At 36.7% G+C, this 24,621-nt stretch overlaps 1 protein-coding gene across 1 annotated transcript; it reads right to left on the bottom strand.

Moving 5' to 3' along the window:
* Window positions 1-4,831: 4,831 nt before the first annotated feature.
* Window positions 4,832-23,042, bottom strand: LOC149081063 (thimet oligopeptidase-like). The gene is made up of 16 exons (XM_089237833.1): window positions 22,733-23,042; window positions 20,037-20,176; window positions 19,803-19,915; window positions 15,328-15,500; window positions 12,683-12,795; window positions 11,515-11,569; window positions 11,179-11,343; window positions 9,755-9,916; window positions 9,453-9,518; window positions 8,561-8,665; window positions 8,275-8,382; window positions 7,977-8,050; window positions 7,616-7,847; window positions 7,377-7,508; window positions 6,859-6,975; window positions 4,832-5,143 (listed from the first exon to the last, which is right to left on the bottom strand). Exons 1-16 carry the CDS (start codon window positions 23,009-23,011, stop codon window positions 5,060-5,062), a joined length of 2,118 nt encoding a protein of 705 aa, XP_089093959.1. The 5' UTR covers window positions 23,012-23,042; the 3' UTR covers window positions 4,832-5,059.
* Between the last annotated feature and the right edge of the window lie 1,579 nt (window positions 23,043-24,621).

Genomic DNA, 24,621 nt, shown 5'->3' with positions numbered 1-24,621 from the left:
GTATATAATGGGGTGTCTATATAAATATTTAAAAAAATCACCGATGGTTGTTTTTAAGCAACCATTTTGCCATTGGCTGATAAATATCTCTACCTAAGTAGAGAAACCAAGACGAAGAAGACGAGAGCTCAGTGCTCGGTACTTCGCACCAATATAGCAACGTCAATTTATTCATATAATGTATGTAACATGCGTAATATATATATATCAAGACCTCTAGAGAAAAATATAAACTATATACAGTCGATCCCGCTTATAACGTTTTCCCGTTAGTACGAATTATTTTCTTGGTCTCAACTCTAAGTAATTCTCATCAAGATTTCCCGTTTAAAGCACTTCCCGCTTACAACGTTTTTTGAAAAACTTTATAAGCGGGATCCCCTGTATATGTATATAAATATATACATAGGTGCGATATCATTCATTATAGGACTCTTCTTAATTATATTGCTAACTATGTGTTAAAATTTTCCTTGCGTAATTGACGACATGGAAATATACGAGACAAGGAAGGTCCTGAAATTATGTGTATATATATATGTGGCGAGAATGGTCATTTGGACTGACGCCAATTCATGTGAGTGTGTTGGCATTGAACTTGTTTCAGAAGCATTTTTAAAGAAAGTTGATGATCACGGGCTTTCATCATCATTATAATCGTTATTTAAGGTCCATTCTCAGTGAATGAATGAATCCTTGGAAACAAAATGTTTCGTTTTCCGTCATTTTATATTCGATCCGTCAAGGGGTCGAAAAACTCATTAAACGGGACCAGAGAAATTAGACCATTGGTCACGCGAAATAAAATAACAATAATGATATGGAGTAGCCGTTGCCATTCCCATAAAAACTAAAAATATTATTGACCAGTTTTTGAACGTCAGCTGAAATCAAGCCAAAAAATAGACACGTACACATGGAGCAAAGGCTCTGGAGTCGTTGCTTGACGTTAGCCTGTATTTTTCCAGCTGACCTTGAATCTCTATTATACAGGGTGTCCTGTAAGTGCTAGCACGGCCTATATCTCATCAACCGTTCCTCGTAGAAATATGATTCCACTTTAAAATATGCTAGCTCAAAACTTACTCTGTACTAGTTCTGAGAGTGAAAATACAGTGTGTAGCAAAATAAAACAAAATTTTTTAGGTGGTCCCCTTGTGCTCTACCTTTCAGTAAGAAAGTGGTTGCCCAGTCTCTCCTGATGCCAACAAAAAAAAATTCCATGTTTCTAAGTGCAATATTCACAGAGATATTCGAATTCGAAAAACGGAGGGGATTTGGGAAAGAACAGCGTTAAATGCGGGTAAAACGGTTTTTTTTCGTATTTAACGCCATTTTTGATGATTTCAGAGTTCAGTTCTTGTAGAAAACATTGACGTACGCAAAGGGGGGGGGGGGTTTCTAAACCCCCAAGCCGAGATTATAGTGTTATTTTACAGGAAAAAATGTCACCCTCCCCCTGAGAAAATTCTGCGTACGCCTATGTGTAGAGATAACTTAATGTCAAAATAAGAAGAGTTGATCTTGAGTCTTTTAATGACGTACGGATCCGGACGACAATTTTCCATCAGGATTGCCTTGAAATCGGTTTTTTGTGACTCCCAGTAACTCGCGATATTCCTGTGGTCACACATTCGGTGTTTCTGGAAAAACCATCAGTTTGTAGAAGAGAGTTTCCTCCTCACATAGTTTTTATCCGGTTCTTTTGCAATTTTTCTCCATTTCCCTCGCAAGAGATTCATTCTGGAGGATTCGCTTCGGCCCTGGATTTTGGCTTCTGCTCATCCTTCTTTTACTCCGACTTTCTTTCCGGAAGGAGGCCATTCATGTATTACGTAAGCAAATCAAATTTTTAGCCATTTTTGACCCCCTCCCCACCCGTTGTCAGCAAAACACTGACCCCCCCTTCCCAGCAAAATTTCGTCAGCAGCTTAGAATATTTCATATCTTCAAAAAGGGTGGTCGATGACGTAAGCAACCTTCAAATCCCCCCTCCCCCCCCTTGTCATCAAAAGTCAGCAAATCTGAACGCCCCCCCCCCCGATGTTGACGTAATACTTGAATGACCCCAAGGTGCTTCAACGATTTGCGCGGCATCTCTTATGCAATCAATCAGAAGGAATTGTATGTCACAGATGTACTAGCAGTTCGGCGTGACCGTACATGCATCTCGTACACATTTCCCCCCTACGGGATTTCTAACGAATTGGTGCATGCCGGAATGTGTACGTGTTGTGAACCTAACATGAAGTTTGTTTCTGTGTAATGCGTGTTATGTGTAGTGCTGCCATCTGCCGTCGATTTTTCTAAAGTTCGGTATGATACCACTACCGCTTGCCATTGTGCCTGAGGCTAATTACGGGATTGGTAAACTTTTTCGTTCGAGTTCGCTTAACTATTCATGAGTAACGGAGAACGGTAAATTTGTGTCCGTTCGTTGCGAAATCTCATTCAGAATGAAAAGTTTCGGGAAAATTCCTCGATCGTGAGCAGTGGTTTGAAGTTCCGGGACTCACTGAACCCACAAGTGAGCAATAGGTATGGCAATATACTTATATTTAGTATAGGAGAGAGATTTTATCTATAGAATATGGTAATTTTTTTTTAATTGGGGCGTAAAGGAAGGAGCCTTGCCGTCCTTGTCCGATGATAATAGACCTTCATAAAAAATCGTAAGTCGGAAAAAATCCTCATTGATGTTTATAATTAAAATAAAACAAAAAAAACACAGGACCTTGGCCTGTGTTTTGTATTATGTTATCTGTGCCTTATTTGGTTGATGTTGCCTCTGCGACCAATCTCCGTTCTCATATTTTGCACCTATGTGCTCCGTTTCGCCACTCATATCCTACCATTTTTCACTGTATCAATTACCATATTTATTTGATAATTACTAATTCCCTTGATTATAATATCAATATTTTGCTATATTCGTGTGAAATAATCCGTTTTTTTTTCGCTCCCACTCTTCCCCCCTCCCACACACACACATATAAATCCCGATTACATGCTTCCTGACTAACTAGTAATTTCTGGATAATGTATTAACTTACTCTTTGCGTTTTCTTCAATTCTATTCGTGGTTATATACACTCGATCCTGCTTTTATAACGTTTTCCAAAAAACCGTCATTAAAAAACGCTGTAAACGAGAAAACGCTTTAAACGAGTAATCTTAACGAGAATTAGAGTTGAGAGACCACGAAAATAAGTCTTACTAAGCGGGATCGACTGCATATTCTAAGTAGTTCTCGAGTAAATAATTTCAGTGCTCCCACTCAAAAAATTCGAAAAACGCAGGACTAAAAAGTAGGAAGGGGTAGGGTAACCCCCTTAGACAACATAATCACAGCATAATAATGAAAGATAATAAGATAAGCATAATAATAATAATGAAAGAAATCCCTTAAAAAAAAATTTTAATTTTTTTTTTTTCATAGCGCTATTTCGGCATCCTATAACAGTGGCCCCCATTCAACCATTTCTCATTCCTATGGCCCCCTTTGCGACCATGATTATTTCCTATTCCCTTACCGCCCCCCCCCCTCCGCTTTCTCGTTTGAAGAAAATTATTCAAATATTGTTTGTTTGTGAAGTATAAATGTTTGAATGCAATTAATTTATGAAATAATGAAAAAGCAAAATAAACATAATACAATACAGTAGAAATACAATAAATTGTTGAATTATTTTCAATCAATGTAAACTTTGCACTTGCTTTCCAGCAAAATAAAACACTATAATCTTGGCTCAAGGGGGGTTATAACAACCCCCCTCTTTTCCGTACGCCAATGATAATACATATATCAAGGATATAGATTCATCTTGTAGCCATATTCTGAATTTTTAAAAAAAAAGGAATTTTAAAATAAACCCATGAAGGGGTTTTTTCCCCTTCCAAACTTGGAGCAGTCACTTTGACTGGAAATCCTGAAAGAAAAATCTGGATAACTTCAAATTCTTAATGCGGCCAATGAGGATCAAGGCCATTTGTAAGCCAATGATGGTTCCCCATGGTGACATCACTGCGTTCTATGGTTGTGGCCAAAAACTAATTTTTTGTCTTCCGACCAAAATTAATTTTTATTTTAACCCTTTTTCACAGTTAAGTAGTTCTCAGAAGAGTCAACTTTTAATGTAACATGATAGCTTAGCCAGGAACTGGCTTAAAAGTTTAATTCTAGCCTAGTCTGAGGACCCACGTCATCTCACTTGCCAAGTGAGCACCTAGATCACTAGCTAGACTGCTGACATAGACAGACTTGAAAGTCGAGGGAGGGGAAACACGATGTTGTCAATTCATATATATGTATATAAATTAGACCAGTTGGCTCCACCATTAATGTCTGGGGAAAGGGGGGCATGGCTTCACTATCCCCGCTCATGATTATTGAGTCAATCAGCTTTAATATATAAATAGTTTTCCAGATAAATCAGTGTTTCCTAACATGAAACTCAAGCTGAGTACCCATTGGGATGAGACGTCTCCCACACCTATGCTTATACATGATACTTTATATTTTATCGATGATTCATCGATTGTTCATGATGGCATTGGTCAATATTCATACTTTTTCAGATTTTATGACGGACAAAACTAATAGAAGTGAAGGAGTTTCTCGATTCCCTCATTACAATAGTGCCTTCAATTTGACACTAATATGGCATTGAACTAATGTTGAATTGTAGAAGAATATTTTCTTCAACCCACTGATTTTGCATATGTTCAGGAAACTTGTGCATCAAATTGTGAAGCATCACTGGATGAATTAGATCATTGGTATCAAACTTTTAGTTAAAGATGAATTCAAATTGACAAAACTACAAGCACAAAAATTATGCAAAGGCAATTTATTTCAAAAATATTTCCAGAGCAAACAGACATTCACATACACTAGTTTCGAGAAATTAATAATTCTGAAAATTTACAAACTGGGAAAATATATAATCATTCAAATTAACAAATATCATCACCACACATCAGCAGAAAGATGACAGCATATGTAATGTTGAGAAATATAGCTGTGACAACCATATATTTCTCATATATAGTAGAACAATCACGTTTTCAAGCCGTTGCATCGTAGGAAAGCATCTTGAGACACGTCTCTGCCAAGATAGCTCTTCAGTATGTCACAGGGATCCTAAGATGAAACAAATCAGATTAGAACAAGATAGACAACGCAAATAAAGAAAGTTGGCAGATTGGAGTCAAATCATGCATCTAATACAGAGATTCTCAACCAGGGCTCTTCTAATAGCATCATGGGTCCCCGGAAAAAGTGATTTTTCTTAAGCCCCCTACCTGGCTAAAAATGCCTGCCTACCAATTTGCATGCTTACTCCCGAAACTTTTTTAATCAGATCTTATTTTCATGAGGCCCCCCCAGGCCATACCCAGGTGGACTCCTGAATTAAGAGGGCATTTTTCTCAACTAGTGGCCCATGTACTCCTTGGGAGGTTCTAGATAAAATTTTAATTTGTTTGTGAACTTAAATGAGTAAAAAAAAACTACACCTATATATACAAAGTTTATTCAAAAATATTCATTTGTATTAGTTTATTCTAAAAAGATATTTGAAGAAATATCTTTAATAAGAAATATCTTCACAAAGGGTTTTTTTTTTTAATTCTGGAAAAATTACCAGATGGAGAAATATTTGAAGGCTTGTCATATAGCAGATATCTAGTTTCTGCAATCTCGTTGATTGTTTCTGAAGCTGAATTGCAATGTTAATGCACATTAAATCAGTTTTGTGCTGGATCTTTAAACATATTTAACAAAATATGTTGAAACTGTATCTCTCTCTCATGGTCCTTCTTATAAACCAAGCACAACTCTGGCCTGCCAGCACTGGGCAATTTACTACCGTTTTACACTCGTTCAGAAGTGAGTTGTATCAAAAGTGAGTGTATGTCCTCATTGGCGTAGGCAAAGGGGGGTTTGGGGTTCTAACCCGCCCCTCCCCTCCTTGAGCCAAGATTATATTGTTATTTTACAGGAAAAAACATAACCCCCTTCAGAAGGAAAAAAAATCTGACCCCCCGAGAAAATTCTGTGTACCCCTATGTGTGTCCTTATCTATTTAATACCCAATAAATATACTTAACCATCTATGTGTGCAACTAGTGTTGCGTATTAGGTTGGTGCTTCCATCTTTGTTTCAAATTGTGAGTGAAGTGTAATGCTTGAATATTTGTGCAGCTGTGGGCAGGGCAGGAAGGTCTGGTCCCCTAGGTGTTGGACCAAGAAGGAAGCCAAGTGTGATTTTGTTTTTTGTTCATTCAAAATTATGTGGAGGAAGTGCCAAAATGGGTACTTGCCCCAGTTGACAGTGGCAAATTTGTTTTCGACACTGGTTGTAGAATCTGTTGCGAGACTTTTGTAATACTGCGATCGACTCACATTTGCGGCGGAAGTTGGAAAATGACAGACAACCAACTTCAGCCCACCTCCATTGTGTCACTGGTGTGATTTGGGACTAGGTCTTCATAATACAAATCCCTCACAATGCCCACGTGACATTGAACATTGGCGGACCGGGCACACCCCACTTCTCATCTAAGTGAGATATCAAAGCATTCTTGAAGTATAGATGTATTTGGACTGTGTATGAAATGATACATGTTTTGCAACATGCAAATAACTGTGATGCAAGTTTTCTGTTAAAATAAAGTTAAATCTGGAAGTGAAAAAAACTAAGGCTGGTCTGGCCCAGTAAAAAAGTCCTGAAGTCACTGGAAAGACTTTCAAACTCTGTTGAAAAACCCTATACTCGAAATAGAAGCCGATTTTAGCATTCAAAGAATTTTCTTGCTAGTGAATTGAAGGAAAAGAAGAAAAAAAAATTGACTTACTTTCGCACCAGAGGGTTCTAGAATTTCTTTCCTGTATGACATCCCTATCTCTGGATCCAGTAAGTCCTTGCCTTTGAACTTGGTATCAAAGAGATCACAACTTGCAACATCACTCCACTTTAATACAAGAGAAAAAAATATATAAATTTTGAATATGGTTTGTACTAGAACTTAATGGAAACCATATTGATGGCTCCACGAGCATAAACGGGTGGAACAAAGGGGACAATCCACCAACTTATGCTTACAAGATATTTAACCCCCCCCCCCCTTTTTCAGCATCAAATCATCAATCAGAAACGTCATTTCAACTTTTTCCGGGGGGGGGGGGGCGCAAAGAACATGTACTCAATGTGTGTGTATATATATACCATTTTTAGTGTGTTTTCAAAAGCTAGGGGAGCAACGGGTCCCCTTGACTCCCACAAATGACGGCCCTGTCATCAATAATATAACTGAAACAAGAAAGAACTTTTTATTGCGAAAAAAAACAATAGAATTGAAAATCACACACTCACCAGATACCCAAAATACCTAGCATCATATTGATCGCAGAGATGCCTAAAATGAGCAGCATGGTTAGTACCTTCAGGCGGTGGTATTCCCAACATATCATTACCCAATCGGTGGTTGATGGCACTAGTATCAGACTGAGAGCAAAAAAGAAAGATAATGGAAATTTGTCAAACTTTTTCTCCCCCAGCTAAAAAGAAAACCAGATTATCAAATAATGCACGGTGCAAGAAGAAAAATTTACTTTTTCTTGAGAATGGATTTCCTGATCAAATCGTGCAAATAGTATCTGCCTTATGTAATGATATGCAACGTTCGAAAGCCGGGACTTCATCAAATCGTTCATCATATTGTCTGGCAGGGAATCACCAGTCAAGTAATGTGCAGACATGAGCTTCAACGGTTCTTTTTCCCACACCCAGTTCTCCAGTATTTGAGATGGCACTTCCAGAAAATCGCTTTGAATCTCGTGAGGACTGGAAAGGAAAGAAAATGTCGTCTTGAGCGAAACAAAGTTGACACAAACAATATCCCTGGTTTTATTGCATTTGAATCTGTCTATAAAATTTTCCAATTCAATAAAGTTGATCAAAATAATAACTTACTGCAAACGGGCATACTCATTCTGTGCACACATGTTATGCATCACATGACCAAACTCATGAAAATATGTTTCAACCTGGCACAGATACAGAAGAATGAATTACATTATAGAAAATGCAGTTTTTTCTTTTCGCTTGTAAATTTTGAATAAGCTATTTGATTTTTTAATAAACGATTCTGCTCTGATATAACAATATATCTTTTGGCAAGTAGATAGAATGAAATGTAAAGAGTTAAATTCAATCAAATGTTCTAAATTTATGTGGAATAATTCTAAATAACTTATACAGAAGCTCTTACTTCACGATGAATCAACAGAGATGGCTTATTAGCGATTGGGGCCGAGAAGTTGCACATCATCACAATGATATTAGGCTGGCGTTTCCCATCTGCTGCGATACAGTTATTCTGACAAGCATATGTAAATTTTGAAATACAATTATAAAATGTAATAGCTGTTGCCTAAGTGTAAAACAATCAAGCCACAAGCATATATGGTAGAAGTCAGCACACGGACAGGTTGATGTGCTAACCCAGTCCAAGAGGCATAGAGGAAAACATTTAATTCAATGCACTGGAAACATACCTGAACACCTTCAATGGCGGCATGCTCATATTTGCCTTTACGGGGGAACAGATCGAGAAAGAAATAACCTAGTGTCTCTCCATCACTGGAATTATTTACACGGAACTAGAAAAATAAAAATAATTGCGAATCAGAGATTACATTCATAATCTCTCATAAATAAAACTATCAAAAGTCAAACTAAAATGTCACACATGCCCTGTATAGTGAAAGAAACTAAAAGAAAGGGGAGGGGGTAAAAAAATTCAACTTTTCTGAGTCAGCTCTTTGTCAGAAGGTGCATACACACAGCAGAGTAATATTTACGAGAAAGTGTCATCTTCAGTAAGAAAGAAAAACTACCATTTTCAAGAACTGACATTATAGCAAAAAAGTTTTTCTGCCCAAATTTAACATTAGCTGTTGGATAATAACTTCACTCGATTAATAAATTACTCATTGTAGCAAAATTATCATTAAAAAAGACTTGCACTGTATTTGAATATATTCCCTCAACTTTTCTCCTAACTTTTACTGACCATTTTTTATTTCCCTCATTTTTCTGGTCAGAATTTCAGTTCCTGACTTTCCTTCCTGAAAACCATGCCACGAACATTAAGGAGAGCAATATAGTTGAATCCTGCTTTAATGAATACCGTTATAGAGAAAATCTTGTTTTAACAAACACTTTTCTAATCCCCCAGATAAGTTTGCATAAGAACAATGCAAAAAACTGGATTACCTTTATAATGAAATTTCATTATAACAAAGTAATTTCTCGGTCTCTTGGAGTTCGTTATAACGGAATTCAACTGTATATACTAATGTTCTGCTGCTGCTAAATAACAGCATAAACTTTATTAATTAACACATTAGAAATGTTCTAAAATATGCTAAAGGCTGGCAGACTCACCAATTTGACATCAGGATGCCAAACTTTGGCGTCTTTGATTTCAGTGAACACCAACCCAAGTAGTTTCTACGAAAAAAGAACGCACACATTAGAGTACACACTTCTGTTGAAAATACATAATTTTGAGGCAAGCTTGTCGAATCATACTGTGACAAAATATTTTGAGCTGATTTATGGAATTTGAAGACAGCATACCTGCACAGCTAGATTCTAGACGTGACTTTCAAGCAAAAATTATTGTAATCAAAGAATTATAAATCGCATCTAAATTCATTAAAAGATGAAATGATACACAGACCAACCTGATAGATCTGAAACATTCCCTTCGTCACCACATCCAGAGGAAAATATTCTTTGAGCTTCTTCTGATCCACATTGCATTTGAGTTCTTTGAATTTATTGGTGTAGTAGGACATGTCCCAGTAGTTCAACTTTCCATCAAAAGGGATATTCAACTTCTTGCACTATTACCAGAGAGAGAAAGCATTCATAATATTGAACCATCTGATGAGGAAAAAGGTGGAAGTGGTTGCGTTACTATATTATTTCATTGGTGCTTTTTCAACTAGCATGCTATCTTTTATAACTAAAAATTAAGGTACAGCTTTTGAAGAAGGGTGTGAAAGTACACGCCTCCTTAAAAAATTTTGCCAATGATAGTTGTTTTAATGAATTTGATATCAATTTAATGCCATTGAATTACTATTTATCAAAATTTGGTAAAATTAAAAAATAAAGCACTAATTCGGGGGAGAAATATGTCCAATAAAATACAGGTCACATATGATCACCCCATATCCAGTACTGAATCTTTTATACTTGACCAGTTCAGCAATAAGTTTATGTGCAAGTGTCGAACTGAAAGAAAGAAAGCTGATAGCTAGAACATGGAAAGGGGAGAAGGGATGGGGAGAGGTTGCAACACAAATTATTACACTTCTGGCAGCTCCAAAAATAAAAATAAAAACACCCATGGATATTGAAGATGCCATCTATCTTTCAAATTAGAATATAATATTGAAAGAACAGAATAAATTTTAATCATTCGCAATAATTGATAGTCAATGGCAACTGTTGAGATTGAACGATGATTTTCAATGTTGAAAAATGTCAGTTAATTTATGTAAATGTTGTGTTAAAATAGGGCATTATTATTTTTGTACAGCATAGTAATATGGATAATGCAAAAACTAACTATAATTTGACTAACAAATATTAAAAAGACTTGAACTGTATTTGAATATATTCTCTCAACTTTTCTCTTAACTTTCGCTAACCATTTTTCATTTCTTTCATTTTCCTGGTCAGATTTCCAGTTCCTGACTTCCCTTCCTGAAAACGATGCCATATGATGAAAAACAAGTAAAGCAAAAGCAACTGAGTATCACGCGAAAATGCAAAATGGCTTTGGTGTCCCCTCCAAAAATTGTGTGATGAGCCCCCACTGGTGTAACCAGTTTTTTTTTGGGGGGGGGGGGGTTTATTACTTATACTCATTAATGATGGAAACCTAATGCTGTTGGCTTTAAAAATGTCAGTTATACTCTTTCCTGTTGAAATAGTAAGCATACACACTGAATTTCCTTCGGATGGAGCCCTAATATCCCGCCTTATTTTAAAGGAATTTTTTATCTAGTTTAAACCCTGCTGTGAATCCAAGCAAGGGTAAATGCTACCATTTTATGCTTCACAGAAATCATAATAAGTTCAATAAAAATCCTGATACCTCTTGCTCTTTAAGCTCCAGGAGCTGCTTTTTATCCTCTTTCCAACCATCCACAAGTTTTGCATACAAGTCATCCAAGAACTTCTTGACCGTTTTTTCACTTTTTGCTTGACACTGAGTGGCTATCAGAGCTGCATGACTAGGATAACCCAATAACAAAGCCAGCTGCAGGTATAAACAAAATAACGTCAATAAGCCTAGCACAAGGGGGTCTATTCATGATAAATGAGAATCGAAATAGCAAATCACTACATTAAGTTTACAATATCTGCTTTCTACATAATACATTTAATGTTTTTTACATTATTTACTTATTGAAATTCTTTTCCAAATCACCTTATGTCTCAAACTTGTGACTTCTTCCAAGAGTGTGGTGTTTTCTTTGAGGCACCTAAATAATACACATCATACTATAAGTACACATCATACTTGTATTACTATAAATCAAATTGAAATCATCAAGGTAGTCATCATATACATATGCTTTTTCTATGAAAAGGTTGAACTGTTGAACAAAGAACAATATCAAAATTGCTTTACATAGTGGCAGACTTCAGAGGATGAAAATTAGCGAGATTTTTGCACAGAAAAACCATACAGGCCAATATAAAAAAGATTTTTTTGAAAACAAAGTAATGATTTTTCATTAATAAAATTAAATTTTTAAGGAATTTTTGTTTCTAGTAAGGAAAAATTTGACATCATGATAGCCATTGCCAATTAGCTTAGTCACCAATTTTCACAAAAACAGGTAGAGTAAATTACCTGCTAGAATCAAAACCAAGCCAACAAAAAGTCACCATCAGGCTAAAAAATGGGACAGACAGACTAAATGAGACGTTTGGTCATCTCGTTGATTCAACTGTAGAGAGGTCAAACCAATGCTGTCTGTTAAATTTTGCCTTTTCCTTCTTTTTTTTTTTTCAAACATTTCTTTGTGATTTGGTGCAATAGTAACAGTTTACTTTACACATCATGCCATTTTTGAAGAAAAGCAGAAAAAAACAGAACAGAAAACAATTTTTATTTTTCAGAGTAAATTCTTAAGATTCCTTCCCCCCCCCCCTCCCCCCAAAAAAAAAGTAGGGGGCCTTTTTTTTCAATCATGGTAAAAATATGGGATATATGAGTTTTCAGGGGTCTAGAGAGGAAGGAGTAGAAATTTGGGAGACCTGGAAGCTACGACTACAGCTCATTCAACCCTGGCCTGCTTCTGCAGCCTCTCAGAAATCAGAACAAATCAAATTTCATTTAAGCAACATGTTCTTAGCAAACCTTTAAATAAATGTTGCTATTCAATATCAGAAAGTTTTAAATGATAAAGACAAATATATGATTCATAGAGATGTGGCATGTTTGAAAAATTCAAAACACACTGCATGTAGTGCCTTACGAATGATGTACAAGCTGGAAACAACTTTTCCCATGTGAACACCACAGGGTTGAACAGTAATAGCCATCAATTACAAGAAAAAATTGTGATAAAATAAACTTCTGACCATACTGTGAATCAAATGCTGTAACCATCGCTTTCCTAGTTTCTGGGTTTCGACACATCTGCATTACTGGTACGTAATGAGGATACTTCATCGTCAATTTTCTTTTTCCACTGTCAGCCTAGAAAAAAAATCAGAGAGGAAAAGACAAGCATCATAAAAAGAAGCCATTTTTAAATATCCATGCGCATGATATTCTTATACAGGATTGGGCATCACATAAACAAATATATAAATATGTTCAACAATATTCAAAAATATTCATATATTTACATATACAGTCAAACCTCTCTACTCAAAACTGATGGGACAGAAGAAAATTTCGAGATAGAGAGTTTTTAAGAAATTGTTTTTTTAGTAAGAAAAAACACTCCAAAAATGTCAAAAAAAATTTACTAAAACTAAAAAATACAGTACTGTATTTTACTACATACTATTAAAATTATTTGGTACCATACACAATCAATGTTCAATCACAGTGTATGAAAATACACTAAAATATGTTCAATTTTTTTTTTGTTCAATTCAATTTTATTCACATAACTCTCAAAATAATTCATAAGCTTAGATTGATGCATATTTTTTGCTCTTTGAGAGCCCCCAGAATTTCATCTATATTAGCAACAGCTGCAAATATTTTGGGATAATCTTTCCAAATCTTCCAAGTTTGCTCTAGAAAATGGTGTAGCGTTTTTATAGCATGTGTTCAGCATTTTTCACTGTTACTTTATTTAAAGAACAAAGCCCAAGACAGAGATGAGTGGCGGCTGCTCAACATGGGGAGCGAACCAGTCTTATAGGACTGATGTATCATTGATGATGACTTTTTTCTAATTCCTCTGGAGCATCTTCTGTTGTATTTTTGTCACCTGAGTCGGCCATACATTCAGCAATGATTTTGGTATCAGTCAAGATGCTGAGAGTTTGTAGTAAACTGTTCATTTCTGCAAAATCATAAATGAAATTTCTAGCCTCAAAAGTCTTTTTAATAATCCTAATGTTATGCAATTTCATCTTGTTCAAGCATTGTTCTGAGAATTGTTGAAATTCAAGTGAACTAATCACGATCTGATCCTTTATCACTGCGATGAGCACTTCCAAACCCGCAGCATTCTTGAAACAATTTATAAAAAACCTGTTGGCTGACTTTTTGCCATTCTGAACAAGCCATCCACATGGCTTCCACCCCCTCCCCTATCAATCATAGTATCTGCTTATGATTGAAAAGATCCATCAACACAATAATCCTTTCTTATCGGTTTCTCTCACCTACAGAGAAGAATCAGATTTTTGAGAAAGAAAAGGAATTTGTGTTTTCTTTTACTATCATTGGACTTGGCCTTTGAGAGAGAGAGTTTTTGAAAATTACTTCGGGACACAGAGGTGAAAATAAATTGATTTAGTGCAGTAAATGCAAGGATTTTTTAATTTTTCGAGAAAGAGAGGTTTGACTGTATTATATTATTATATAAGTTCATATATTATGAACTTGTGTTCAAATAAGTTCATAAAATACGTTCAGAAATGCAAACATACTTGTCAATTCATTATCCACAAATGGAAATGGAAAACTATGAATTTCATGCAAATATGCACGCATTTAATGCTTATTTCTAACTGGTACAATAATTACAGGAACACCAGACTCTTGACTATCCTGTCTAGTTAAAAAATTAATACATAATTCTCCATTATTCAAAGCTGCACGAAAACCAGTTTCAAAGTGTGGCTACACAAAACTGACCATTAAAATCTCCTATGCTGTGTTAGCCACACCTGAAAACCGGTTTTTATACGGGTTAAAGCAGAAATGGAGCGACATTGCATCACAGAAGACAGCTAAAAGGGGGAGAAGCCCTCAGTCATCTTTTTTTTTTACATCAAAGACTTTTAATCTCAAGGATATCCTCTTTCGTCTTAGGACTACTTTTGGCATTTGTGTTATCATTTATTTATCAATGAAGAGTGAAAATAAGTTTGAATAATTTTTTATGAATTAAACTTACATGTTTTACATTATACATTAATGTTTTGTTCATTTTGCAAGCATACGGTATGTGTTTATACTGTACAGTACATATGATTTTACGTTTCCTCCAATCAAGATAGGCATCACAAAAAAATTTATCCTAAACCTAAAATATGTTCAATATTTTCATTCTCAGACCTTTAATTCTGTGATGAATTGTTAAAATATACAGTTAAGTACATAACAAGCATTTATTGAATATTCACCTGTACTTAAAAAAAATATGAATAGCATAGGATTTTGGTATAAAGGGGTGTTTTTGATGGTATGGGTAGAGGAAGTGAGCATTTATAGAACTCCCGGCTTTTCTGTTATCCGGCCCACCCTTTCACCACATTAGACCAGATAGTCCAGAGTCTACTATAGTCCTCAGTAATTTTATTAACCTCTGTGTTATTTTATCCTCTGTTGTGATCTATTAAACCAGTTTCCCAAACTTTGTTTCATCGCCCCCTTCTACAGAAATCTTTTTTCTCTCATTGCTCCCTATCTCAAGAGTACCCATAGGATTCTATGTAGTACCCGTAGCTTCTCTCGCCCCCTAGACAATTCCATTGTCTACCGGGGGTGATATTGCAGACTTTGGGAAACACTGTATTAAACCATTAAAATATATATACTTACAGACTTCTCCAAACTATCGATCAAGTCCTGTGACAGTCCATCCAATTCTTCTTCACTGAACTCTATGATAGTGTTGCAGTTAGACAGGTTGTTGTTGAAAGTTGAACATTTTTCATTTATCATTTGCTTAAACTTCTTGATTTCCTCTTGAACATGATCCGGAAGATGGAAACCTATCCATTTAGAAAACAAAAGTCATGTTTAGATTTATTAGAAATTCAGAGGTGGTGCAAGGAGGAATTCCGTATATGAAGTGCGTGTACGATGAAGTAGTAGTAGTACAGTGGAACTTCGGTTAACGAGCTTAATTCGTTCCACCCATGTGCTCGTTATTCAAATCAAATTTCCCCCATGGGAAATAACGGAAATTCTCATAATTCATTCCACAATTATTCATTAGCATAAAAATGGCATTCAATCAATAATTAAACACAATAATAATAAAATATACATAATATAAATAACGCCATAAATAAATATACAATACGATAATTGTTTACGCACAAACATTATTAACTATTAACTTACTCTACACAACGAGAAAGAGGAGGACTATCATTTAGACCAATTCACAGACTCACTGTTGTTTGCAAAGTTATTCTTTTTGTGTGGGGTTTCAAGAAGAGCTTTATCCAATGACATTATTGCTTTTGCCTCCTTTTTAGGATTTCTGAGAAATGGGAAATTGCCATGTTTGTTGGACAGATTCATTGCTCGCACACTGCTACAGCTTTATTTGGGTGGTTTTTTTCCAGAGTTTTGCGCAGATTCTCACATACCACACCTCTCTAATCTCAATTTATGCGAGGAACATCTCCTTACTTCTCTTACTCAAAAGATACTGCCCATAAACTCTTGCTAGTGCATGTGAAAGAGATCCATCACTTCATCTACTGTCAATTCCTAGACATTTTTTTTTTTTCACCACTAGTTCTTGAATGCCATCCTCATGCACCTCTAGTCCATGGTCTCTCTCTCTTCCCCAAGCACACAATCTCTTTGACAAGTAGTGGCTCCTATTCGTGAGCTAGCCCCCCCCCCCCAAAAGTCATGCGCAGTAATGCAAATCAGCCTAGTTTTCTCCAAGCAGAACTTGAATGTGCCTGTACTTCATGTGCCTGTACACATGGCTATAATGCTATATGTAGTTTCATATTGTAAATTTTCACACTCACACGGGTGTTAATTTTCCGAGTGAGGCACGCTTACCGGAGACTTTAGAGGAGAATATTATACAAAACTCCATAACACATGTGTGGGCAAAAGCAAAAAAACCATCAGCTCAGTTATAATAACGTTAAAATAAACAAAGCACAAAATTTTTGCTCGTAATGCGAATCATCGCTCGTCTACCAAATCTAAATTTCTTCAAAATTTTTGCTCGTTATGCAAATTGCTCGTTAACTGAAATTCCACTGTGTAAGTAAATTTTTAAATACAAAATGCTGCTACTTGCATTCACAGCTATTTTTCATAGTCCCATTAATAGCTTGAATGAAAAGATATTTTAGTATCTACAATATTATTGCCAGAATGTTAGTGACATTTGCATTTTTTGTGTCGTTTTGCCTTTTTTCACTTTAATAGCATTTTTTCAAGTTTCAGGGCATTGCTTTTGGCCTTTTTAAGATATTTTTCATTTTCCTGAAATTTTTTTCACAGTAGAAAAGGTAAAAGAAATTGAGTATATGTGTGTATGCAAATTACATTGGGTAATATTATTGAATATATCATTTACAAAATGCTTCAATCAAACCATTTTAAGTAATTAAACTACAACTTCGTTTGTGATAAAGGAATTCAATTTAAAGGAAAAGCAAAGTGTACATTACAAGAAAACATCTTTGTCCAAATGTGGGAACCAGACATAAAACGGCATGTTTATAATTTGGCTGCTGTCATGGAGTGAAAAATACAACAAATTGCATTGGTATATGAAATTCAAGTCTTTCGCAGAAGATAAGAAGTCAAGCTGTTTAGTTCATCGTTCAGCCGTAAAAGAAAGCAAAGGAAAAGAAGCATTGGATTATCAACGCATCAAAAGGAAAAAATTAGAAACATTGCCCATTACTTGGAAAGGGCTCTCACCTCACGAGATAGTTATATGTTGAGCAGCATCATATTTTTTCCTCAAGATAAATTAGAGCACAAGAGAGGATAACTTGCAATTTTTCTCAAGCTTATATGCTGAATGAGGATTGCTGAATTTTGAATAATGCCCAAAAGCAAACCATTTAAAATTTCATCACTTGAAAAAGATAGTTAAAGAATTTGGGAAGATGTTTTTCTATTGATGGGATCATTTTGTTTGGCAAAGTGTGCGAAACTAAAGTTGCAGCTGAAAAGAAATTACCATAGGAGTAAAAAATCAAGCGCTTATATCTTCTCGTAATATGACCACTTTTACTGACGGTTATCTACAAGTACACAATAAGTGTAGTCCCGACAGCAGTCAGTAGCTGGCAGAAATTGTTTTTCTTTTTTGCTGTGGGCATTTTATCTTTGCCATGTGAAATTAGGAAAAAGATTTCCATGATGTTTAGTTGACTAAATTTAACAACTAATTACCGGTTTATTGGTGCTTTTATTTTTTATTCTCTTATATACTGTACAGGTAAGCATTCCCTACATTTTATTTGAAAATTGCTATGTTATTTTCTACCATAGGGTCAAAAATGTATGCCGGTACTTTAAAGTACTACCAGGAAATTAAAATAATTTTTTTTTCCTAAAATAAAAATTAATATTTTTCTTAAATTATATTTCTTACCCGTAAAAGAATTCACCATGATTTCCCTTACTCGATAAACAGTTCTTTGATCTCTGAGGTTTCTCATTATAAATACCTAGGGATTATAATCTCTTCCGATCTCTGCTGGAATCTTCATGATGATTACATTTTTAATAAATGCCTTCAAAAATTCTTTTCCTTCGCCGTAACATGAAAAACTCCACCCGTCATGTCCGTCACTTGTGCTACCAGACATATATTAGCCCTGCTTTCTCCTATGCTTGTGAAGCCTGGGATCCCCATATCCAAACCAACAGACAAATTAGAATCTATCCAAAATAAGTCCACTCGCTTCATTTTGAACTGTTGGTCTTCATCTGTTCCCATATCGGAACTCAAGCGCCAACTCAATATCCAACTGCTCTCCTCTCTGGCTTATCTCTCGTTTAACTTTTCTTTACAAAGTCCTCCATGGGTTTTTTTAATATTGACACTTCCAACATTCTAATTAAACCCTCAGATTTCTCTGTTAGACTCAATCATTCCCAAAAACTTCAACTTCAGCCCATCTTTGTCTCTTCAGATTGTCACAAATTTAGCTTCTTCCCAAGAACTATTACTGATTGGAACAACCTACCACCAAATATGTAGATTGTACTATGATTTCCGAATTTTCCTGTTCCATCAATCGTCATTTTCGTCATACATAACTTCAGCATCCTCTTGTATAGGCCTCGGCCAAACAATATTGAATAAATAGATAAATAAATAATTTAAAGTGAAAAAAAAATAATGGGGGCGATTTTTTTTTACTGAGGAAACTACAGTCTCTTCGAGATTGAGATGGGACAAAAAAAGACGTTGTAGCACATGATATTCATCACTAAGTGGAGTGGACAAGGTAGATATGCTGCGCTCACTATATGACCGGAACAGAAAGTCAAAGAAATGCTGGCGCAAACTGTTCTTCGTGATGCTTGAAATGGCATATGTCAGTGCCTATGTCATTTATAAAGAAATACAGGGAGAAATTTGGAGTTAGTTATGTTATAGTTATGTCCAAGTTACATAAGAACTTGGACATAACTATGTTTTTTTGCTCTTGCTTCTGTTTTTGGCATTTTCCCAAGAAATTCTTAGAATTAAAGCTTGTTACATAAAAGGAATTTTCATCTTTTCTTGTTGTATTCATGTCTAATGCTTACAAAATGATTTATTAGATTTATTTTGCCGCCTGGCAATCCAGTGGTTAGGGAGCTAGCTTCTGACTGTGCAGGTCTGAGTTCGAATCTCGGTTCGGGCATGGATGTCTATTAGCACTAACAAATTCCCTGGACAGATCGTAAAGATCTCTTGGGAATATGTGCTGATCACACTTGAAAAAAAAAAACTTTGATGATTCGACTAGTGCTTCTCATTAAATTCGCCCAAAAACCAAACATTACTGTATTTTCCTGAATCTTCTGTTGTAACGACAAAATTTTACAGAATCTGCAATACCGGTACTCATTCAACTGAGGATGAACTTCAATTCCACTGCTTTTGAAATAATACATCGCTCTTTCAAGGTGGTTTTTTTTTTTACAATGATGTTACAAACCAACCAGGTTTCAGAGGCATGGTTAAGTGCTTGTGGGTACAAGTTCAAATTTTATATTTTTAACAATTTATGCCTGATGCAAAAATATCGCTAATCATAGAATTATTTAAAATACTGCGCATACCAGAAACATCAGAAACTTACCACATTTTTTCCCTGATTCTATGAGCTTCTGCAGATAATATTTTGATTCACCGGTCAGAGGCAGGTTCTTACTTTCCAGCACTTGAATCTTGTGAAATATGTCAGGACGGGAACTGAAATGAATACAGCAAACAAAGCACATTTCAGTCATTGAAATAATCAGATTCACACGTTAATACTATTTGCAATAGTCCATCTATCTGTCACCAAATAACAATTGACAAACATTCTCACTTCATTTCAACCAAGAAGTCTTGATACTTGTTATTTATTTCAGAACTAGCTTTTCGGATTTCTGCGTCTGGCGCTATATACGGTACCACCTTGATAGACCAGTAACCATCAAGCAATTTGCGCTCAACCTCATTCAAAGCCTAAAAAACAAACATTTTAAAATCAAGATATAGTAGCCTGGACTATACCACCTATTGTGGTGTTGTTATCCAGATATAGGCAGGAGTTCTATAAATGCTCACTTCCTCTCTACTCCTCCCCTATTCATAAAAAAAAAACCCTTTTCATACCAAAAACCCTGCTCTTATTAATATTTTCAGACCTACTTAATAAATTCTTGTTATGCACCGAACTGTGATTCAAAAATTTACAGAACAAAAATATTTGGACACTACAGGGAACTCTTTGAAAGCTGCAGTTACCGTGTCTAAAGTAAATCAGATTTGCATTGAAACTAAAAGTTAGTTGCACACAGATCGAGCTTGACTTCTGGCGCACCTGTGCATGGTAGCGGTCTGCAATGAGCTTTTCATCTAAAACGACTCCATGAAGTTTAGGAAACACTGGTATAATCAGTCATGTTCTGACAGGTCCGGGTTTTTTGTTAATTATTTCTAATTGAGTGACTATAGCTACTGCTCATACGTGATGACAGATGAAATTTGAGATTGTGATCCATGTTCGATCCTGGTGACAGTGTCTTGACACTTTTTCGTCCTATACTGATTACTGTATTGATTGGAGTAATTCTTGGGAATAACAGTTGCTTTCCTGCCTTGGGTAGTTTAGAAACCATGATGAACCTTGAGATGATTGGAAACTGCAATTACCTCCTGACTTGTTGATACATGTTTCCGCCGTCGTTCGTCTCAACGTGTTCCAGTCCAACCTGCTGCAAGTGTTGATCCCGTATACTGATCTCAGGTGACGAATTGATATTTTGGTGAAAGCTGATCATAAGGAATAGCGGAGACATCTCTAATACGATATGAACTTTGCAGACTGGGTTAGAGAGACAAATATTCTTGTCGCAAGATCACACCGATTGTGATGAGATTTTTTTTTTTGGAGACAATGTTAATGAAGAACTTAGCGCACATTGTAGAGAGACCAAGAAATGTGGGAGTGTATACAGTAGATATTACAGATTAGTTGTACTGTTTTGTTCTACACTGCACATACTCGAGGAGCAAGACAAACTAGAGTAAGAGGCCACTCAACAAGGTGCATGACTTGAACAAATAAGTTTGTTTTCGCCTCGATCTGTCTACTTTTCCTATCGACTAATTGGCCCATTTTTCCCTTTTATTTATTTATTTAACCCTAGAATATTAACTCTATGTCTCGTAACAGTTAACACACAGTTTTAACCAGTTTTAAGTTAGCATTCTAAGACTAAAAAAATAAAATAAAAGCTTCTGTAGAGGGATCCATCATCACACCCTTAGAGTTTAGAACCCCTCTAGTCATATTAACAATCATCCTCCTCCTCTACTATATGCGACATCCCTTCCTCCACCCCTAGGTATTTTTTTCTTCCTAGTCGAAATTCTTTAACTCATACTTCTCCCCTCCACTATGAATGCAGCCTTACAGTTTATATGTTGTATCATACACACCTCTTCTTTCAAACTGAGCACAACCCAGTTCTATCGCCATGGGAAAATTTACTATCTAGTGAGCTGTGCTGGAAGTGTAAGTGCGTGATGGGTTGCTGGCATAGGTTTGTACAATCTTATCCACAAGAAAAATAATTTCGACTTTTTGTTTTTGCGACTTACATACTTTTCCATGTCAACACGAGTTAGTTTTTAGTTATTTTTCCTTCCTTCCATAAATTATAAATTATTTTGTTTATTGCCTATTTTAGGCATTTTTAGTGCCTTTCTGCCTACCTATTTCAACCATTTTTAATGCCTAAACTTCTGGGCTCTATTGATTACGATTGCAGCTATCAACACATTCCTGAAACAAATAAAAAATTAGTTCTATTTTCTGAACAATTTTTTTCCCTTTGAGATTTATATTTATAGCTCAAAAATAAGCCCCACTTGCCTATGTGAAAATCGGCCATTGCTCGTATCATAATAATATGCAAGACAATTTGGTGTATTCCCCCCCCCCCACTTTCCTGAATTTTTTGTGAGGAGAAGCTGCCGCCGCAGCTACCACCACCGCTACTAAACCACACATGTACCTTGTTCATATTCCTCTGTGGAACCTCTAACGAATTGGTACATGTTGGAATGTACATGTAGTGAAACCCGATGTAAAGTTTGTTTCTGTGTAATGCTTATGTGTAGTGCTGCCATCTACCCGCCACCACTGCACTACTGCTTAATGGACACCACACTCAGTGCCGTCTTAAGGCATGGCCTCAAGAGAAAAGGGGCCTCACAAAAATGGGATCTGGTTGAGATTTTCGAAAATTTGTCTGGTAGGGCCTCAGAAAAATCATTTGGCCCGGGGAGGGGCCATAATGCTCTTAAGACGGCCCTGACCACACTGTTTCAGACAAAAATTGTCGAGGTCAATTTACCATAAGCATGGCCAGCGCTAATGTGGCGTCTCTCCTCGCGCCAAAATTGGCGACCCTAATAGCCGAATCGGTACTCGCTAATTATGGCATGTTCCAAGCATTGCCGTCTAAACGCATGGGCCTCAGGAGAAGAAGGGTTTCATTGTATTGACTTTACCTTGAGGACAGTCTCGAAGTTGACATCTTCATCAGGTACGTTGGCAATGGCGTCGTAACCTTTCCTAGACTCTTGCATGATTTTATCGGCGGTGGCTCTCATTTCTTCGGGAGTCGATTTGAGATCGAACAAGTCCAGGACGCTGCATTTAGACATCTTAGAGGCTAATAAACGTTGGCAGTGACGCTCGAGTTGTCTATCAAGACACAATATCGACTGCTGCTTGTTATTGACGATGGCTTTCCCGACGACTGCAGTAAACCGACGGAGCAGAATCATGCGACCGGCAATGCAACATGAAAGTAAACAACACCCACTGTTGCCAATTTTCCTAACAAAATTTAGTCTTGAATATAATAGTCCTGTTTCACAAGAGCTGACCATATTTGTTTTCGAAAATCACCAAAACATGGCGTTTGCTGTTGTTGATCGTACAAATTGCCAAGAAATTCGAATTTTCAGCGAATTAGTGTCCTTTCACGTGGAGCGGGTATAGAAGAAGTTTTGATAGGGTTACCAGATTCGAAAACTGAAAAAGGAGGACGCCTGCTCTCAGTGATTTCCCTTATCCCGATTATCACAATAGATGGCGCCACCATTCCGACCAATAAAACTGGACACAACATTTTTTTCCCCAGTTTTTCAGAACTGCTAAAAAAACGTAGAAGCAGAAAAAATTCAGGACAAATTAGACACGAGCGTCGAGTACTCAGGGTGCTTTAGGGAGCACCATGGTGCTCGCGAGCAATGGGTTGAAGATGTCTCTGGTATATAGGGGTGCCCTGCAAGTGTAATGCGGCCTTTATCTCATCAACCGTCCGTCGTAGAGGTATGATTCCGATTTAAAAATGCTGAAAAGACATTCAAAAATTACCCTGTACCAGTTTTGAAAGTGAAAATACAGTGTAACAAAATAAAAAAAAATTCTTAATTTTTATACGGTCCCCATGTTCCTCCAACTTCCAACAACTTTTCAATTAGAAGTTGGAGGAACATGGGGACCGTATAAAAATTAAGATTTTTTATTTTATTTTGATACATTTTATTTTCACTCTCAAAAACGAGTACAGGGTAATTTTTTGGAAAGGTTGCGCCCCTCTGTTGTAGTGGGTCCGTGGCATGCGCTGATCCAGAGGAGGGTGATCACCGTTCCCAAGAGCCGAATAATACTGGGAAAATTTGCCCGTCCCGTAAACTACGGAATGATCCGACGCTCACACGATAAGTCGTTTCTCCAACGCATCGCCTTGGATCCACCTGCCTCCGCTCCATTAGCAGCTGGACATGTCTGCCTCGGCTACATTCGCTGCTGAAAATATGTCTGAAGATGACTGCCTCCACTCAGTTCGCATCTGAGAGTTTCTGAGTTTCTGCCTCCATTCCATTTACAGCTAAAAGTTTCCGCCTTCGCCCAGGGTCGTCATAAGAGCATCATGGGGGCCCTTGCCCAAGTGGTTTCTTTGAGGCCCTACCTGGTAAATTTTTGAAAAATTCAACCACTTCTCATTTTTCTGAGGCCCCTATTCTCTTGAGGCCTTCGGGTCATGCCCGGGTGGGCCCATGCGTTAAGACTGCACTACCCCTTCGCCCCCGTTCGCAGCTGAAGATATCTTCAGCCTTCGCTCTGTGAGGCTTTTTGGATCACGTGATATTTCCATTTTTCTTGAGGGACATACAAGCAGTGCCGTCTTAACGCATGGGCCCACCCGAGCACGGCCCGGGGGCCTCACAAAAATGAAATCCAGTTCAAATTTTCTAGGATTTACCAGATAGGGCCTCCGAAAAACCACTTGGCCCGGGGGCCCATGATACTCTTAAGACGGCCCTGCATACAAGGTAACCAATATGGTGACTTCCTGTGAGACTGGATAATGAAAGAAACAAATCTA

This window comes from Pholcus phalangioides, unplaced genomic scaffold, assembly GCF_987345545.1.
Source record: "Pholcus phalangioides strain wild (caught in Gottingen) unplaced genomic scaffold, Ppha-v1.0 ptg000010l_1, whole genome shotgun sequence".
NCBI classification, from domain to species: Eukaryota; Metazoa; Arthropoda; class Arachnida; order Araneae; family Pholcidae; genus Pholcus; species Pholcus phalangioides.
Note: the sequence above shows the minus strand (reverse complement) of the source record. Positions and strands in the feature narration are given on the sequence as shown.

Excerpts from the sequence above, each read along its gene's own strand:
- LOC149081063 (XM_089237833.1), bottom strand. The coding sequence starts at position 23,011 with ATGATTCTGCTCCGTCGGTTTACTGCAGTCGTCGGGAAAGCCATCGTC. Across the intron at positions 8,666-9,452 it reads GGCATCCTGATGTCAAATTG|TTCCGTGTAAATAATTCCAG; the intron begins GTGAGTCTGCCA and ends TTATTTTTCTAG. Across the intron at positions 7,509-7,615 it reads AAATCCATTCTCAAGAAAAA|TCTGATACTAGTGCCATCAA; the intron begins GTAAATTTTTCT and ends TTTTGCTCTCAG.